This window comes from Taeniopygia guttata, chromosome 3, assembly GCF_048771995.1.
Source record: "Taeniopygia guttata chromosome 3, bTaeGut7.mat, whole genome shotgun sequence".
In the NCBI taxonomy this organism is placed as follows: Eukaryota; Metazoa; Chordata; class Aves; order Passeriformes; family Estrildidae; genus Taeniopygia; species Taeniopygia guttata.
The window spans coordinates 66,147,076-66,167,794 of NC_133027.1; the positions used below are offsets into that span (position 1 = coordinate 66,147,076).

The 20,719-nt window shown below is 37.8% G+C and overlaps 1 protein-coding gene across 10 annotated transcripts in view; it reads left to right on the forward strand.

Moving 5' to 3' along the window:
* Nucleotides 1-20,719, forward strand: part of UTRN (utrophin) — a 523,567-nt gene that overhangs the window by 208,052 nt on the left and 294,796 nt on the right. For all 10 annotated transcript variants that reach the window (XM_030268143.4, XM_072927046.1, XM_072927038.1 and 7 more), the window contains 2 exons: nt 15,194-15,366; nt 20,534-20,690. In XM_030268143.4, coding sequence (XP_030124003.4) covers nt 15,194-15,366; nt 20,534-20,690 — 330 coding nt within the window. The remainder of the gene's footprint in view (nt 1-15,193; nt 15,367-20,533; nt 20,691-20,719) is intronic.

Genomic DNA, 20,719 nt, shown 5'->3' on the forward strand with positions numbered 1-20,719 from the left:
CGTTCAGTAAAAAAAAAAAAAGAATAAAACTTGGTTCTCTTCATATGTTCAGTGGAGATACAGGAGCATCATTTATTCATTTAATTTATCTAACTGCAGAGTTGGAGGATCATTACACAGTAAATGAGAAGAATGAATACCTTTCTGCACTACAACACTTAGACCCTGATCTTAAAACCAGCTTTTGAGGTTTAATTCTGTGGTTTGAAAATTAATTTAGATGAAGACAAGGTTGTCCTATGGTATCAGTCATAAGGCCTTTAAGTAAGGCCCCCATCAGATACTCTTCTTTCTCCACTCACAGGAAAATATTCAGTTTGGTGATGAATCATTGTGGTTTGCAGCTTTGATGCAGTTTCAATACCATGAAAAGTTTTAAAGTAAGTGTTAGTGGAATGTCCCTGTAGTCTAGGGTCATTGATCGTTTTTAGTGAACTTTGGAAACAAACAAAACCTTCACCTTTTTTGTAAACTGCAGTAGTATACTTTGGTATTTCTTGCTTGATTAGGAAATAGACCTTCTGTGGTTTGATAGAACCTCTTAGTAGATGTTCACTTGCTAAACTCCCAAGAGTAACTTTCTCACTGTTCTTCTCTTGTACGATGTTAAAGTTGACTTAGAGGCACATTTCTTGGTGTTTTAAATATGCTTTGTAGACAATAAATTGCTTGAAATAATACCAATTACATTACTTTTACCTCCTAAAATGCCTAGCTAATATTAAAATAGAGAAAAGTTGATTATTGAAAAGCTTATAGCTGAAGTATATTTTTATTGCTGTGAATAGAGTTTTCATTGGATAGGGGGAATCCCATTCCCAGTGGCTTTCAAAAAGACCACAAAACCCCCAAATCAACTAGATCCATGTAATACTTCTCCTTCTGCAAGATAATGCCACTTAGTTAACTGAGAATATAGGACAAGTTAGGGCATAATATGTGGGCAGACTGAGTCAGAAGGTACTTAACCTTGGAGTGTGGTAAAATGATAAATTACATAGGATAACTGAAATGACTCTGAATCCATGTTAGACACTTGAGTCTAGTGCTATTGCTAAGAAGAGATGTAAGAGGAAACTGCAATACATTATTTGAATGAGATTTTAATCCACAGATACTGAGTTAGTGCTCTAGAATTTAAGATGCTCTATCAATTATTTATTATAAGCTCAAATGAAAATTTATTTTTGTGGTCTTTCTACTCCTTGGATTGAGTGCTTTTCTAAAATCTACTAAATTAATCATCTTTTCATTGATTAGTTTTAGTATCTGGAGAGATGGGTACCCTTTACTAAGTAATAAATATATAAATAAGCCCTTCTTGTAGAAAATTCTTTTCAAGATAGAGAATATGCATGGATTTAATGAGGCTTTTATTGTGCTGAGCTGTCAGAAAGCTATAAAACTGTTTTCATTACAGTCAAGAAAATTTTTAAGGCAAACATTTTTTAGATTGGGTCAAAATACTGGAATTCCCATTTCTCAAACTTGAGAAACTGGATATTTACTCTGGGTGTGGGTTAATGCAGGGTTTAGAATATTTTTTTTTTGATGTATTGCTTTGTCAGTCTGTCATTTATATCACCTGTAAGCAGTCAACCTCTTTTTCGTTTTAATCTTTTAAATAAAAATGTGAATAAGTACATCTATATGTGTTTATTTAATTTTTGTGCAAAGAGAACAGCATTATAAAGGATATTTAAGACAGACCACAAGGTGCCCTGATGCTTTCTGATTTCCAGTGTGATTATTGCAAGCAAGCACTAGTATCTTATACCCAAAGAAGGGAAACAAGGAGGAAAGGCAACTTACAGTTTTAGAAGGAGAACTTCCCCTGTGAAGTCTTTATAGACAGCTGACAAATAGGAAAATTTTATTTAGTCACCACTACTAACTGGAAAGTGACACCCAATGATGAAGTTTCTGCTTGGCATAAAAGCCAGAATTCATCCATATTATCTGCTGCCTCCTTCATTTTGTAATTTAGGGTCAGGATTAAAATCTTCATGTTCTGGTCTGTCCCATAAATTGAATTTAAATCTCAGTCTCTTATTCAGTAAAGTTTGTAATGTCCTATGCATGAAATAGATGTCATGCTGGTGCTTTTCCTCCATTTGACATCTAATTTCTTTTTGGTATACTCCAAGTATGAGGTACTTCCTTATTTTTTTTTTTTTTTTTAGTGTAATTGAAATATTCTGTTTTTAGGGCTGGGTTCTTCTGGGAAGCTTAAAGAACACAACAGTTTATATTTAAGTCTAAACTGCTATAAAATCATGGTTGGTTTAAAAGCTTGAAAGCCATGTGTTGTCCAAACAAGTTAAGAGAGCATAAAAGCCCACCACCAAACCACCCTGTCCTCCACAAAGCTTTCATAGCAGTATAGCACTGTCTGTCATCAAGATTACACCTGGAGTTCTACCAAATTTTATTCTTGAAATTAAAAGTCTTGTCTCATTTGTTTAAGGAAGGCCATAGTCTGTCTCTGCTCACCTAATGCAGAATTCTGTCCTTGAATGTGGCAGATATTGCACATGGTAAACCATTGAATGTGACTGGTTGATCCTTGAAAAATACCTTGCAAGGCAAACCAATATCTTTTTTTAGAGAAAAAAAAAACCAAAACAAAAACAAAACAAAAAAAAAAAACCCAACCAACCAAACAAAAAAGACAAATCCAATGGTTGCAGTGCCCTGCTCTAAGCTCTAGGAGCTTTCATGGAATTCATGATCTGCATTGCAATCACCCCTGTAATAGCTACCTAACTGATAATGTTGGCAATAATTTATTTTACTTTTGTCTTATGCTGCCTCTTGCAGCTCTTTATTGTAAGAATTTGATCTGTCCTGATGAATTTGATTTGTCCTGATGAATTGCTAGTCCTTGGGGTACTATGGGATACTATGTTGCTTGAGTGATTTGACTTTTGACAGAGGTTATCATTGAGCCTCTGCTTAATTGAACCTTCATGTTGGGTTCAATTGATAATAAGCCTCAGTGTAGAACTAACCTTGCTGGAGCAGTGTGTTAACTCTGTATTGTAAATGCTGACCTGCTGTAGGAAGGGAGAGGGCATCTCCCCCTCCTGGTCTGATCAGATTGACATCAGATATTTTTCAAGGCAGGTGAATATAGCACAGTGCTTTTGAACTGGTGGATTTTTTTGTGTTCTTGTCTGCAGCTGCATGTCTTGAGTGAAAACAGGATGTATTGACTTTCTGTAACCGCCTATTGACCTCTGTGCCCTTTACATCTGAGTCACACAAGGCAACATACTCTTTATCTTTCTGTTGTCATTACTTGCTGTTGTGAGTCACATAAGATGTATGTATGCTCCTAGTATAAACAACCCCATTTACACTTAAGGTTCTTGCTGCTCTTTATTTTTCCAGTTTTCTTCTAGGAAAAGGGAAGAAAATTTTCCCCTTTCTTTAGTTTGCATTCAAAAATCAAGTTGTGTTTCGCATGACAGTTTTCTTGCATATTTTGCACATCATCTCAAGTGTGAAGCAAATTCTTTATTGTATACATATTTAATATTGTTTCACACGGTAAAGTCTAAGAAACTTTTATCTTTCCTGAAATTGAACTTGAGAGGTGTGTATTAGATTATCTCTATGTTGATCAGGTATCTTTACTTCAAGTAGAAATGGAGTAATTTTTTTTTTCTCACCTAGTTTTGACTTAATTGATTTTGCGGGTTCATTTGCAGTATCTTTACATTCAGTTGCTTCTGGATTTATGCTTGATAAAAGTAGAGGGCTTTTACTTTATTCTTTGCAGTAATATGATTTTTGATGTAAAATTCTGCTATTAGTTTTATAATCTCTGGAATGTGCCTTGCTAAATGATGAGGCTCTTAGGCTTGGATTTGTGGGGTGTGCACTGCAGAACCCATGCCTAAAACCAGTTTCCAGCAGATGTGATCAGAGTTGTGTCGCAGGCTGCTGTGCTGACTGTCCTTTTCCTACCACTGGTAGAAGTGCTTTTCTTTTGACGGCCCTTGCATTTTGCAGGCTGCCATTAGTAACATTACCAATGGCTATAAAAGGCTGTTTGCTGGTTGTTTTATTTTTATCCGATTTTACGTTCTTATTTAAGACACATGAGAAAATGCACCAAACTACTCTAATACAAAAAGTAACAAAAAGCTTCACTGCATCTAATCTTCTGCAGCTGTACGTTGTTTCCAGTGTCTTAAATTCCCAGTTGTGACTCTTGATATCTGTGAGAGTGCTTTGGAAGGATGCTTTGTTACAGTTGGTGGCATGCTTGTTTTCAGCTGTAGATTATGTATTTCCATGACAGTTTAAACTTTCAGAATGTGAATTTCTTTGGCCTCTAGAATTCAAGTATTTAATCTGTGTAATAGCTGTAGTTTTCAGTATGCAATATGTAGTTTCGTTGCCAATAGTGTATGCAGAGCTATTTTTAAAGAAAATTATGATGAAGCTGATCAAGAAAACTTAAACTTTAGCAATAAGTAACATAAGGCTGTTTGAAAATGTACGTTGTATTTTTGGAGTTTATGATCTAACACTGTCATATCTACAGAACTGCTGGCTGTGCAGAGGCTATATTAAATACGTGTCAATGTAGAGCTTATTTCAGTTACTTTGTCTTCTATATATTCAGAATTTCTCAAATACTGCAGTGTGCTTTCATTGAGAATGCAACTGAAAAAGTCATTATTCAGTATAATTTTCAAAGAAGTTTTGCTGGAAGCCTTGGTCCAACATCATGTATATATGTAAATATTTGATAACCTTTTATAGAATTATGCAAAATGGTACCTATTAACCTTAGAGGGTATTTCATTTGCATCTAATATTGCTGAAATATCTAGAATGTATGATTTTTTTAATGACAAATGAAAATTGGAAAACAAGTTATCTAATTATGAAGCCTGAGACCAAAGGTAAAATTAATGTTGTGTATATGGATTCAGTCCTGGAGTTATGAAGCTTCATTATAATCCAGCCTGACACCCATTTCTATTTATATGCACTAACATCTCTGAGGTGGATCTAAAGTCTGTTCATTTCTAGTTTGCCAGGGCTTTTTTCTCCAAGAGCTGCAGAAAGCCTTAGTGTGCAGAAGAATAGGATCCAAACTTTGTCTTGAGGAGAAGAAAGGAGATTCTCAAATAATGATTCTAGTTACATTACTTGCAGAATGGTTTTACTTTTTCACTCTAATGTGTAATTTTTCCTTCTGTAAGTAGTTAATTTGGAAGGGAATAGTATGTGGACATGATAAATAGGCTTTCTGCTTGCAGAAGCAGTGGAATAAATTCAGACTGTTTAAGCTGATCTGTTATATGGGCTATAAAGCTAGTTTAGTTCTGTCACCTTTGGAAAACTTTCCTGAGTTTATTTTGCAAGCACTTCTGCAGTTTGTGTAATATGCCCACATAAAACATACAGGCAGGAGGCAAAGTACAAATAAACCAAGTAAAAATCCTGCTAATGCCAATATTCCCCCCCCACTTCAGAGTTATTTTTAAAATCCTGACCCATACCAGATATACCAGTATAATCCACTATCTCAGAATAATTTTAGAGACAGTTTTGCTACTGATGAATTCATTGGTACTTCATATGATGGTTGGGTGAAATAAAATAAAAAGTAAAAGCAACATGTCATACCTAATGTGTTCATAGGAGAATTAGTTGTAATGGGTTTTGCAAGTGATGGGTTGCTGGTTTGGTTTTAATTATACATTTACTGACATGCTGGCAGCTATTACTCAATCTGGTTTTGGTGGTTGAGTAATGTGTGTTTGTGCGGAAGGCATTAATAGCAGCTTAAATAGGCCTTCACATGCACACGGGTTTCCAGTGGGAATGGTTGGAAACGGACTGATTTCCTCACAGCCACCCATGGGGTGTCAGGTTTCCCGCGGGCGAGAAAAGGCTCATATGGAAAACAATCTGGCTTGCTGAGCATGCCCTCCTGGGCAGCCCCAGTCTGTGGTGGCTTTGTGCAGCACTGGTTGCTTTTACAGCCCCAAAGCTTACTCAGTGAGTGAACAGCCACCTTTCCGTTCCAGGGGAAGGAAAAGTGAGGACTTTTGGTCTGGGCTTTCTGCAGCCTCAGGGTTGGTGGTGGTTTTCCAGCAGGGAGGCCTCCCGGAAGGGGGAGTGTGCTTGGCTTTGGAGCAGCACCAGGGCCGCTGGAAGGGAGGATGCTGATTACAATAATAAACAAATGCCGGGGATAGATTACCACACGGCTGTCAGAGCAGGCGGCACCAAAGGAGGAGATCCCCAGCGAAGGCTTTGGAAGTTGCAGCAGGATCCTTTGCTGGACGTATTTTTTATTTTTTTTTTTTTGCTTGCACAAAGAAAGTTACTTTTTAGACAACTTCTAATGGGCCTTGGCTTTTCTGTGGCGCAGCATCTCCTGGGCGAAATGAAGAGGGCTGGAAGTGCCTGATTACTGCAATAGCAGCACCAGCCCATGGTGCTGGCTCTGTGGAAGTCAGAGGAGAATGGCTTCCCATCTGGTCACACCACCACGTTTCCTAGTATGAAGTGGGCCTCATCCCATTTGAAATTGTCTGAGAAGTTTGGTTTTGATGCTTTCTATAGACAGAAATTTCTCTGGGGATTTTTTTTTCCCTTGAATGGAGCAACATGGAAGGATGTGTTCCTCCTGTCCATCTGTTACACAGCAGCAGGTTTTAGCTTCTCTCACTCAGGGTCACTGAGACCATGCACTGAGCTCTTGGCCTGCCAGAAGCACTGGGGTCCTGCAGGCCATTGTTGAGGTGAGCTGGAGGCAGTCCTGGGGAGGTGTGGATCCAAGGAGATCCCCACAGCGCCATGAGGTCGGGTCAGCTCTGCAAGGAGCAGCACCCAGTGTCAGTGGCTTACCCCTGGGTGCCCAGCCCATGGGAAGGAGCAGGGACACGGAGACTGTGATGATGGTGCTGTGTGAACTGTTCCCAGGGGAACAGAGCCCAGAAGAGGGACACTCACTGGAGTGCTTGGAGTATTTTGAGACTGTATAGGTGGAAAAGGAGAGAAACTTCTTGAAGGCTATAGACTTGGCTTGGAGGACATAGCGGGAAAATGTAGGCTTCGGGAGACGCTTAATGATGATTGGCCTCAACTTCAGCTTACGTGAGTTGCTGACAAAATTTGAAAAGGTATGGTAGCACTTGCACACATGCCTTTGAAAAAGGCTGTGTATGCCTTTTAAAATTACCCAGTAAATAAAAATGACAGGTTGATATTTAACTTAGGTTTTGTGTGTTGCTGTTTATGTCCTCATGTGCACTCTGTTTATGGAAATCTAATGTTGCTTATCTTTCTCATTTCAGGTCCTACAAGATTACTTTTAGAGTATGTCCTCTGATTGTGGGCATTTTCACTTACTTATTTATTTAATTTTAAGTTTCAAAGGAAATTAAGATTGGCTTGGGCTTTGTTAAGTCAAGGGTATAAGGGGACATTGCAGGCTGCCCATGACCTTGTTCCACTATTGTCAGAAAGCAAGTGCTCTGGAGTTTGCTGTTAAATTTAGTTGAATGTTATTTTAGTTCAATTGGAAGATCTCATGATGGCATTTATAAGTAGAATTATTTCCAATGAATATGCAACTTTCCCATTGTTTCATCTGTACTTCTTTTATTCCAACTAGTTATTCTTTCTCTTTCCAGGTTGTTTGGTAGCAGTGATGCTTAGAGGCAGGAGGTTTGGCTTTGAAGTGATTGTGCTGACGAACAAGAGACATGAGAATGTTAAAGAACAGATTGTTTTCATCTGTTTTTCATCAGTTCTAGTGAAACCTCACTTGCATGTTTGTAACCACTGTTAGATTTGCTTTATCTTTTTTTTTTGCCATACAAACTTCCTGTATCCTGCAAGACCACAGTATGTAACAAAATACAAAGTAGTTTATTTATTAATTAAGATAAAACACCTTAAAGATGTGGTTTTACAGTAGGAGAGCAGTTTGCAAAGCCTGATTCTGTGTTTTTTCTAAACTTCAGGATGTTCTTCTTTTAAAATGCAAACCAGCTTTCTTCTCCTCGGTAGTTACCAATTTACCAGTTTTGTTTATCAGGGAGAAGTATGCTTGAGACAGCCACTATTCAGGATCCCACCAGCCTGATACTTTCCAAAGTAGCTAAGAGTAACAGTAATAGCATTTGTGATCTGACTTCTTCACTGTATAGGTCACTGGCTCCTCTCTTGCTCCCAGTGTGTCATCTGGCCTTCTCTTGTAGCTGCTGCTGTGCTAGCCTATTAAGATAAGGACATGTGCCAGACCCTGAGATGCTTCATGACTTAATTAAGAGAGAAATTTTTAACCAATGTTTCTAATATTTTATGAACCATATAAGCCCTGGTATTTGCAAACTCCAGGCCCTCCCCTGTGACTTTGAATATTCCAGTGTTTATCTTAAAAAAATTGGTCATAGCAATTCTCACCAAAACTTAGAGGTCTCACAGCTCTGCTGTATTTTTTAGCTTGAAGCTTGCTGTGAAATTTTGTTGTCTACTGTGCTGAAATTTGTGATGCAACATAAAAGGCTACTTTGGTGCTGGGGAAGGTTAGCATTTTATTTGGTGGACTGTGATCACAAATTCTAAAATTTTAGTCTGTGCTTATTTAGCACGTTTTTTTTTTTTTTTTTTTTTTTTTTTTTAAACAAGCTCCCCTCCTCCCCTGCTTCATCTGTCCCTCTTATGATTCCCCACACACCCATCCTGTCCTTCCTGAGATGTTCGCTGCCAGGAGAAACAGTGTTATGACAGCGATCCTGGCTTGTAAGCTACTTTCAGCTCTCTGGATTTATTAATATATGTTCTACAGAGAGAATGATGAGTGTTGTTACTGTGGTGGTAATGCAGAAGCCAGATGGCATTTGCAAAAGTTTGCACGGCACTCCCTTCCTATGCACAGAGTCACATTACACTGCAGTAGGCAGGGCTACTTTGGCTTTGTTCAGTCATAATTACGTGACTGCTGGAATTAGTATTAACACATTTATGGCGCCCCTCAGATGTTGAGTCTGTGCCATGCAATGGAGCCACAGAGGTTGTTGAAGGCAGTGTAGCATTCTCAGCCGTCCTGTAAGTGCATCATCATTCTTGTGATAAAATGAATCTTTAATTACACCATATGTCATCTCTTATGGTACTATCCAAGAGGCTTAAGTGCAAGTCAAGTCAACGTTTTAGAAACTTGGTGTGTTGATACAAAGTTCTTGGTAATACAAGCCTTTGAAAATTAGAAGTGAAGAATGTCCCAAAGAAGGTTTCCCCCTCAAAAGTTCTGTTTTTTCCTCATGAAATATCAGAGAGTTTGAGTAGTAAATACACTTTTGTCATATCTACAGCAAATTGCTTTGATCTTACACTATATTGCAGTGATATTCACTATGCTAGTAGTGATATCACTGGGCTGTAGTGATATTCACTATGCTCTGTGTACGACACCTGAAAGAGTGTCCATCTTTATGCATTTCTGGTACTGGTGGATTTAAGATAATGGCAATTCTACCTAAAAGTTTTCAATGTGTACTGCTACTTCTCAATGTGAATTCATTGTAAATGGATTATTTAACAGCAACTGCTACTGCAGGTAGGCCTCTGAAACAGCAGATGGGATGAGCCTTTCTAAAGACATGACTGTTCTCTGATATCAGAGAAGAGACTTCCTGGATGAGATGAGATTTTTATAGCCTTCTTTTTATACAAGCATCTCTGTTTCTCAGCTACTCCCAGAATTTTAAGGCTGAGAACAATAAAAGTCCAGTTTCCCTTTCACAATGGCCACTTTGATACACCTCTATCATGCCCTAATTCTTACTCCTTCCTTAAGAGTCATCAGAAAGTGAAAAGCTACAAGTAAAGCAGAGGCTAAAAGGAATATCTGCCACAGCAGTGTTCCCAGAGGCAGTTGGCAGAAGCAGGTAAAATGTACCTGGTTCAAGATAAACTAAACAATGTGCTATTAAAAAGAAAAAAGGTCCATTGCTTTGTTACCTGCTGTGAGACCTCGAAGAGTGATGTTCTGGCTATTGTCTGTGGTGTGCAGTTATGTCCTTTGGTTGGCACTGACATTTTTCTTCCAGCTGTTCCAGCTGGAAGATTTTTCTGCAGGTACTTTGATGAGCAGTCATCACATTTATTCCTGACCTTTGAAAGAGGCAAGTGCAGCATTTCTGTGACTGCTTTTGCTGACTTGAGCATTGTCAGTGAAGGCAGTGGGCAATCATTTTCATGGGACTTACAATTCTGTGCACCTGTTCCACTCACGGGCATCAGCTGTACTGTGTGCAAGAAGTACAAAGCTGTTCTGACAAAACAGCCTGGGAGTAACTTTTGCTAGGGAAAATGCGATTTTTCAAGCTGATTTTCATTTATGAAGAATCAACTTCAAGCCCACTAATTCCTTTTGAGATAAACGTGTGGTTCAAAGGCCACCTACAATGGAGAGGGACGGCTTGTACCTGAGGATTAAAAGGAGGTAGCACTCTATGTGTCAAGACAAAATGCTGCCAAGCTTGTTGCACAGCATCAGCATTGTACCTGTATGTCCATTTCTTGCAGGCCATATGTGGTTTGCATGGCATGACTTCCCATCCCTGATATGTGGTCAGATGTTTACAAAAATACAGTGGAATTCTGTTTCCTAAAAAACATAAAAATAATTGGAGTAGTATCCAGAATTTTGCTGTATATAGTGGGTTCAAAAAACTTTGTAGTAAAACATTGATGAGTCCTGCCTTTAAACCCTCTGTGAAGCTATGAGATTTGGTACAGAATGCTGTTGACTTTTTTCTTGAGAGACTAAGTTGAGTATTGTGTCCGATATGTAAGAAAAATTTGATTAGGGTTTCTTGATAATAGAATCTTTAATGCTATGGGAATATACCTATTTCCTTACAAAAAAACCCCAAAAAACAAAAAGCCACAAACTTCCCTGTTTTAGATCCTTGTACTATTATCCCAGAATTTTTAATAGTGAGAATTCAATACAGTAACACTTTGTATATTTTAGAAAGCACAGTTTCTTCCACTTTAATTTGGCTATGGAGTTTTCTTCCGTTAGTTGTGTTTTTATCTTCATTAGTTGTGTTTTTATCTTCAACAGAAGTATTTGGGCCCTATAAAAAGGGAAATATTTGCCTGTGTTACTGTCCTTACTGGTATATTGCCAAAACAGACAAAACCTGAAAAAAAGTGAGTAGATGTGAATCTGTTCATAAGCTTAGAGAGTTGCAGAGTGAATTGGAGGCCCTCTGGACTCGTCATTTAGAAAAAAGACACATCAAGTGTTTGGCTTGGAGGTTTCTCGCCTTTTTTAAAGTATTGATATTTTCCAAAGGACAATTATGCCTCATGCTGTAACTGCTTTCAACATATCCTTGCAGTCCATAAGGGGGAAAGAGAAGACAAAAATTTGATAGGTGGTTGGGTTGGGCTCATAAGTTGGGTTCTTTTCCAATCTTTGTCACAGGCTTTCTTTTACTTTGGGCATGTCACTCCAGTCTGCCTTTGGGCTGTTCTAGTAGCAACTTGGTTTTGCGTCCTTTTCAGTATTTCTATCTGCAGCCTTACTAAGTGGCACATACTTATACATTCTTTAAAGACACATGCTTTTCAGTTGTTATCATGATAATTTAGATTTTATTTGGTAGGAGTTAAAGCAAGAAGTAGATTTCTTATTATGGAGACAAGGATTAAAATCAAATCCAAATATAAAATTTGAATTCTGCAGGAAGAAAGGTAAAGAGGGAGAGAAGCAAAGAAGTCAGAGAAGATTCAGAATGGAAATAAAATTTTGAAATCACCACATCAGAGTGGGAAAGGCAGCAGTTTGATCTTAATACCTAATTTTAATACTTAAAAGGAATTTAGGGAAGTGACAATGCTTTAGTAATCTGGCTAGGGTTAAGTACATATCTAAATGCCAATCTAGTTATTTCTTCTCTTTTCTATCTTTCAATCTTTGGAGCTTTCATCTTGATTTATATATAGGATCAATTCTTTCCTCAAAAAGATTTATTTGAATTTAGGGCATTAATCCTGCAAGCACTTGCATGTGAACAAATACGTTGACCTCATACAATAAATTATCAATTCTTTTTAACAGCCAAGTGCACATAAATATTTGCAAAATTAGCAAAAATATCTATAGTGGCATCTTTACAGTGGTGCTTCAAAGAAAAAAGTCAATAAAGCAAGAAGACATTTTCTGTTTATAGTGTATTTCTTTAGCGTTTTGGGTTTTTTTCTGTTCTGTTTTTGGTTTTTTGTTTTTTTTTTTCTCTTCTCTGCCTTTTGATTTGTTTCACATACACTGAGAGACCACTCTGGCAAGGATCCCTTAAGCATTGGGCTGAGAGCAGTGATGGAGTTTCACAGTTGTATCCCCCTCTTTATGTGGCAAAAGCAACAGAATTCTTCTCCTGCATTCTCCAGTGTGTTGCCCTTGAATATGGGAACTTCCATGTAATAATAGAGGAATATTTAGAGTTTCTTCTAAAGTATTGCAAAATTGAAAGTGGATTAACTCTTATAGAATTAATTCTCACTGGGCCTGAGCAGGCATAATCAACTTTTTCCATCCCATTTTTTGCCGCATAGAGGACAATGGAGACTCAAAGACCAAGAAAAAGGCAGGAAAAAGAGAAACAATAGATTAGGAGGAACATAAACTGGGGGGTTTACAGAATAATAGGGTCTTTTCCACTTTGAAGAAAGATATTTAAAGGTAGGGCAACCACATATTTAGAAATAAGAATTTAAGGACTTTGATAACATGGTGAGTAAGGAGCATATTACCAATTGCTAGCAATTACAGCAGTCTTAGGATAAGATGGGAGCCCATCATCCAGAAGACAGTACCGAAATAAAAATCCAGACATTTTATATCATTATTGGAGAATAACTAACTTATTGTGCTCATTTCTTGCTGTTAGTCATTTTTCACATCCTACTTTTTTGCTCTACTTCTTCCATGTGCACACTGATGTGGGGTATGTTATTTGAATTTCTCTCCATATTTTCTCTGAGGGCTGTGACAAACTCACATTCAATAACTTTTTCAATTCTGTTGGGTTATCTATCAGCTGGCAGTGGTTGGTTGGTTTTTTCACCTGGAAAATGGAAAGCAGAAATGAGAGAGATGTTAATTGTGAAACTATTCTTTGAACTGATTTGTCTCAACATGGTTATTACAGATGGGATTCAAGAATGTGAACAGCATATTTATTGTACCTTAATCAATGTAACATTATGATTGGAAAATGTAAGAATCAAACCCATTGTGAATGAACCATTTTTTGAGCATGCATGCTGAATTTACTCTCAAGTAAAATCAAAGAATGCTTTATGAAGGTTCTGGAATTAAAGGGTTTACAGTTAATATTGTGATTGTAGAAGGAAGGTTAGAGATCAGTTTGTTTTCAATGAAGTTGTCATTTGTGACTTTGATGAGGCAAAGAGGTTTTGCATGACCTGGCTTTTGTAGCTCAGTTTCATTGCAGTTAGAATTGCAAGTGCTGTACAGTCGCTGTATCTCCTGTTCTGTGGGATTGAGCTGGGTTTCACTGCGCCTGCATGCATGTTGGAGTTGTAAGGAGAAGAGCTGCAAATATTTTTAGATAAGCATCTAATTCAGCTGGTGACTCTACCATCTTATCTGGGTTGGCTAATCATCAGACAATTCAATTTTGTTTTTTTCCTTTTAAATGTAATTTTTGTTTCTGTGTTTAGGATGGTGATTTTTATTGGGCTGTTTCAAAGACCAAAAAAGTGTCTTTTTACCTGCTTTAAAGGAGTGAATCTCCGTGCAAATAAAGGTAGTTGTCCAAAGACACATAGAAGCTCTTCTGGCCAGACAGAGCTTCACCAATGCCTCCCTCTCTCTCTCATCTCCTTTCCCACTGCCCCATCTCTCCTCCCTCCTCTTCTTCAACTGTATCCTGATTTTTTTGTTTTCTTTCCTAACTCTAGAAAGCTTTCACTCTCAAATTCATGGCTACTTTTCCACTTCCATTTGTATTCGTGCCAGCAGGAATACATCTTTAGGATGGGGAGGTACAAAAGCCTCCCCCCCCCCCCACCCCCCCCCCATTTCTGCTTCTGGGAACAGATGGTGATTACAGAGGAGTTGACTGGAAGAATAAAAACCTTTAAGGAATTTCAGTTATTTTATTTCCTTCTTTGCAAAATAAGTTTATTTACATCTGCACCAAGTTCCTGTCATAATCTTCGCTGATTAATCCTATTGAGACAGCCAGTACACCTCCTGGCTTTCCACACATTTACATTGCTTTATTGGATAGATGTGATGTTTGGATGCTAGAAACCATTGGCAGTGGTGCAGGAAGTTTTGTTGCTCTTTTTATGTGTTTTAAAAATAATACTGTGCTCAATTAGATGAAGACAATATCTGTAATGTGTTTCTTAAGGCAGATGGTAGATGAGAGAATAAAATGTGTTTAATTTCTAAGGGGAAGAGAAATGAATCAACAGAATGAAAATCACAAGCTTTTCTTTGTCTTTTCAGTATTTACTATAAAATAGATTATAATACATCCTGGCATTTTAGGTCTACCTCCCCATATATTCAGGCCATAATGTAAAGTAGTTTAATTGTCAAAATGGACTTTTGGTTGCTGTAGCCATTTAGCTGCAGTTTAGAGTTTTAAAGTTAAGATTTGAGTTAAATGCTTTCATTATGTGTGCCCTAAAATACTAGATAAAGCCTGCATTTCACTAGACTGCTTAAAGTTTCTGGAATGTTTAGTTTCAAAAACAAAGTGATGACATAGCTAAGGCTGAATCAGTGTAATTTCTGGAGAGGAAATGAGTTCTAATGCATTTGCAAATGCCACACTGTGTGAAATGCGTGGGTGAACAGGAGACAGTTAGTTACCTTCAGTGCTACAAAACACAACATCACAGAACCTGGTGTTTATAATTCTATTTCCTTTTTCACAGCCTTGGATGACTTTCAGACTCCTCTTCTCACACTTAAGAAAGCTAGACCTTTTGTAGTGACGTTAATAGGATTGCAGGTTTTCTCCAGTGCATCTTTTATCAGAGACACCCAAGGAAGCGGGAATACATGCTCTGTCCTAGTGTTTAGGGATGCTCATTAAAGTCAGCTCTCTCCTTGTCTACTCACAGAACTATGCTTGAACTTTTCTTGCTGGTGTTTCAGGACATTCAAGCTGAAATTGATGCCCACAATGACATCTTTAAAAGTATTGATGGAAACAGACAGAAAATGGTGAAAGCCTTGGGAAACTCTGAGGAAGCTGCTCTGCTTCAGCACCGACTTGATGACATGAACCAGCGCTGGAACGACCTGAAGGCGAAGTCTGCAAACATCAAGTGAGTAATGAAAACATCAAGGTGTGATGGGGCAGTTCCTGTCTTCTAAGAAGCTTGACAAATATGAGCACAGCATTGAAATGAAGTATCTATTCTCTTTCATGAAGGACCCCTGAGTGCAAATATAAAAACTTGGTGAACTTGTTCACCTGGTAGGCTTAACTACTTGTTCTCTCATCAGAGCTTCACAGTCATAATTTGCTGACCTTGTACCAAAATTTCCAGAAAGTGCATTGAGTCTTTCCTTATTGCAAATCAATGACAGCATCAGTGAAATAATTCTGCGCATCTGCCATTGCTTTGAGGAGAAATCAGGAGTTTGTTAATAGTTTTGTTTTTACAAAATTTTTGTTTTGAAATTACTAAATTAACAGAACTTGCATCTTAAGTATCCTGATCCATTTAATTGGTTTTGAATTATTAATTCAAATTAATAATTCAATGGCTGCTATTCAGTTGAATTTTTTTTTAAAGTACTTATTAATCAAGGAATGCATTTTACAGTTTTTTGACCCTATCTGTGCCAAGCTCAAGTGTGGTAATTGTTAAATCTTTGTGATGCAATTTTTTCAAATAGATACTGCCATATTCATTATTGAATTAAATTCTATATGAAAATGAATTATATAGAGAATAATTTCTAGAGCTTTTAATTGCAAGCGCTCGCTTGTTGGTTTGAGAAAACTGTTGTTTTAAAAGAAAAGAACAATGTTAAACATTCATATGAATATTCCAAAGGCCAGTAAAATGAGCCGACCTTGACATTCAGACACAAGAATTTGAATGATTGAAATAGAGGGGAAAATGTCATATTTACTTTACATATCCACTTGTCACCAACCTGCTAAACAGTTAAATGAAACTGTTAAATCGGCTTCTTGAAAGCCCACAGGCAGAACTTGGACACAAAGTTTGGTGTGGGGGCTTGCAGAGACTGGCTCCACCACATACACAATTTAATGCAAAAGTCACAAGTCCATGTGAGAGAAATACAAAAGTATTCTCTTAAAATAATAGCTTATCAATTGTGGAGTCCTAGCAAGAACCACTGGGTTGCTTTGCCATTCCTAGGCTTGGTCATTAGTTGGGAGAAATGGATGGCCATGAAAAATTGGGAATACATTTTCTGAATACAGACACATCTTTTCTGTTCCTCATAGATATGGCATGTGTATCCCATTGGGCAGCATTAATGTTCCTCTGCTGGTACCTGCAGTGCTGCAGAGCCAGCCACATGTCACTGGAGATCAAAGTGTAAGATAGACAAGAAAGAGAATACTGGTGCAAATCTAAGACAAGTAAATTAACCTTTCAAATCTCAGTCACTACTGAAAAGAGTGTAGTATTTCTGAGTTCATGTATTTTGCTCTGTTCTTTGATTGCAGTTCACTTTTCTAACTTGTTCAAGAGCCCTTAAAGCCTTCATAGGGGAATAACAAAGCACAGAACTGACATGAAGTCTGTCTGCCTTCAATTTTTGTTTTCTTGCAGTATCTTTTTACAAGGATGAGTTGGAAAGTAAAACTCTGTGGATGACCGTAGTGAGAAGAGCATGTAACTTTTAGATGTTAGGACTGAAGAATTAAAAAGCTGATTGTTTTGTAATGGGTTTTAGCTTGGGATGGTGCTTCCAAATAAAACTTTCTGTGAGCTTTTTAGCATATTTTCATGTATAGTACATTCCGATTATTCTGATTTTTAATTGCTGAAAGTACTGCTCTCCCAAAGAAAGACAGGATGAGTTTTTCTCATCACGTCAGTCCTCAGAGCTGGTGTTGCTAGTCACTGTCTTGAGTTTACTTCTTTGCTACTCTCGGTAAAGGGAGTTCCAAACTGGAAAAGCGGTGCTGTTCTGACATATTTTTAAATGCACAGAAGCTGCTTAAACATGTACTTGGAGTGTCTATGATGCTGCACCTCTCTCCTTGAAATTGCAGACTTGCGCTTCTTTTATTTCTCTCTTTATCTTATTCCCAGGAAGAAAACAAAGATGTAGACTTGTGGGGGTTTAGGGGGGATTATTTTCTCCTGGGGAAGGAGGTGTGAGGATGTTAGTGTTTGGGGGTGGGTAGAGGTAAAAGTATGGGAGAAATCGAAAAGGAGTTTCTCTCTGTTTGTCTGTATTTAGAGCACCCACCAATCTTTTTTTATTCCGTGTGTTCACTTGTCACTCAGTGGGAAAAGTGCTACCTCCATAGCAGAATCAAAAGGTCTCCAGCTATGAAGAGAGCTTCTTAGGGTCAACAGAATTGGAGTTGTGTCAGAGTTGCTGTTTTCTGGATTATTTTATTCAGCACTGGGGGCAGGAAGGAAGGTTCCTCTCAGTCTAGTCAGTTGGATGGGAGCATCTGTGTTCTTCAGGTACATCCAGGATTCCCTTAGGAGTGCTTTTGCATACCAGGTGGTTGCTGCTGGTGAATATTTGTGCTCCAACTCATGCTCAGAAACAATCACCTATAACTGACCTCTATTTTGATCAGAGAAGATTCTTAAGCCACCACTTGACCTAGTAAATCTCTTGAGTTTGCCAATTCATTTGTCACATGAGCTAAAACACCTGAAGCTCTGTTTGCAGGTTGATTATCAGTAGAGTACCAATTCCAAAACAAAGCCTAGAAATCCTGACTCAGAGAACAGAAAACCCCACAAAACATTTCAGAACTTCTGCATAGTTTATCTTCTGCCTCTGATAATGTGTGTATGACAAATGTAGATGTGATACTTAAACTTTACACTGAAATGCAATTTAAAGCATATCTTGACTCTCTTGCTCCTGTGCAGCATGTGTTTTGAATGGTGTTTACTGAATGTGTTTTTCTTTGAATTGAATGCTTGTGTCTGCACTTCAGCTGCTGCATCTTGCTTTCATTTTCAGTATTGCTTTCAATAAGATTAAAAGGATAGTATTCTTGGAAAATCCAGGCTGCTGAGTTTCCCCTGTGTCTTTTTCCCTTTTTAATTTCTTTCTTTGGGAGGCTAGGTCACTTTGTGCTCAGTGAAAGTTCCTGCTGGTGTAGTCCATTTCCTCTCCACCCCTTACTGCTCTACCTCTGCAGGATTAACTTGCACTGGACTTTGAAACCATGTACTTGCTAGCATTATTTTTGGTATTGGCATTAATTTGGCATGCATGCAAGTACTAAGTGGTAAATTACAATGCATTTAATCCTATAATGTATGCTATGTCATTCACATTAATATCAGATTAGTTTTTTGTTATTAATATTATTACACTATATGTTAGATAGGGGTGAATCACCCTTAAGTTGTCCATTATCTAGTTACAGGAGTTTTCCCCCTCCTTACAAAGCTCCAATTTATTTTGCATACAAGAATTCCACTAAATAGTTAGAGCAGACTCTTGAAGCCTCAGACTGCCAATTTTTAGAGGTGAGAGCTGCTTATATGTGCTAGAAACAGTAATAGGTCATGAGGAATAGAGATTTCACTATCAAATGTACAGAAAGCTGTAAACCTGAACATTTTAATTGTAGTTGCTACTAGAAATTCTCAAATATATATCTATAATTTTTTAGCAATCAGAGTCTAATGACAACACTGTAAGTTCAAATATGGGCTGCCTTGGCTTAGATGTGAGGGTAGTGTCTCTCCTGTGCCTGATAAGTAAAAAGGATAACTCTGTTTTCACTTCAGGAAAGAAGGGCCAATTCTGAATACCTGAAAAAAATATCAGGAGAGTGGAGACAATACATTCCACTCAGAAGCTACTGGCCTGCCTACCAAGGCCGACGCAACAACTTGCTTGTGCTTCAGTGCAGAGTGGGATGCTGACTCTACTATTTAGATCTGAGCTGCTAGCAGCTTGTTGCAATTCAGTGTTGAGTTAAAGGTATCAGTGAGAGCAATAAGGGATAATAGAAACCATAACATGCAAAACTGTAGGCAATAAAATGTTACTTCTAACAACTACTTAAATTTCATACTTTTTCCCAAGTAGTTATTAAAGTGCTTTCCTTAACAAGGGTGAAGGAGGATAGGTTCCTCTTCCTAAAGGTACTTGGTTTATCCTTTTTCAGAAATGTGGAATATTTTTTCTTTGTATTTCCCTCCTTTTACACTTTTACTTGACTGCTTTATTGATTCACCTATCCTAGTGTATTGCTGGGAGATCTCAGTGTGGCCAAACTTAAGCTTATGTTTGAGTTAATCTTGCAGCACATCATCCCTTCAATCCAAATGTTGCTGTATCTGCCCCAAACATTCACTCTAATGCCATTTGAAATGATAATATAAGACAATCCAGGTGAAAGTTTCTAGGTGTGACTCACAATTAATCAGAAAAAAAAGAGATAACCAACAATGTACAAATTAGAAAAGGGAACAGAGATTATCCTTCAGAAGCAGAGGAAAAACTTTCAGAACAGGTGTCAGACTACACTGAAAATCATTCATCTCTACTCCCCTCTCTGTGTGAAGAAAAACTTTTTTTTTGCTGATATAAATTAGGTACATGCTGGTTTTGGATGATACCATAGCATAGAATGACTGCAGTAAAAGAGTGGTAGCTGGTCCCTTTTGAAAACTTCTATGCATCTTTTAGGTACTGCAGGGAGAAAACACTAAGTCAAGGTATTTCTGAAACTTATTGAAAAAGATATTGTGGAGTTTGGCTTTTTTTGTCAATTAAATTGAGGAACAAATTCACTGTATTAATAGTCAACATCAATCAAAGATGATTTATTAAGTAGCCTGTGTCACTGACTGATATGTTCAGCAGCACAGGCAATTTGCTATTGATAACTACTGGTAGAACACACTGGATTTTGCTTCTGTAGAGTCACGGTCCTGGCATGAAAGTGTTCAGTTTTGCAATACTTTAGCTCACAAAATGATGCTTGTGCATGTTGCACAATGGTGGAGTCACAACAAAACACAGGAATTTTTTATATTGCTTAGACATGCAGTGTTCAAGGTTTTAGATGAGTTAAAGCATCGGGGACATATCTTTCTGTGTTTCCCTGTTTCTTTGTTTATTTTGATTTGCTGTGCAAAGTGTTCTGAAATAGATTTTTTTTTTTTAACACAAAGTTGCTTTGCAGTTAAACACTTGAAACATTCTCATCTTACCGATGGAGTAATTTTGTTTGTTTTCCCACACTGGTTTTGCCATTCAAGGCTTTAAAGATGCTGTTATGCTGTCTCACAGGGCTCACTTGGAGGCCAGTGCAGAGAAATGGAACAGATTGTTGACATCTCTGGAAGAGTTAATCAAATGGCTGAACGCAAAAGATGAAGAACTGAAAAAACAAATGCCTGTTGGAGGGGATGTTCCAACCTTACAGCAGCAGTATGACCACTGCAAAGTAAGTTGCTTAAGTTTTATGGATAGGAT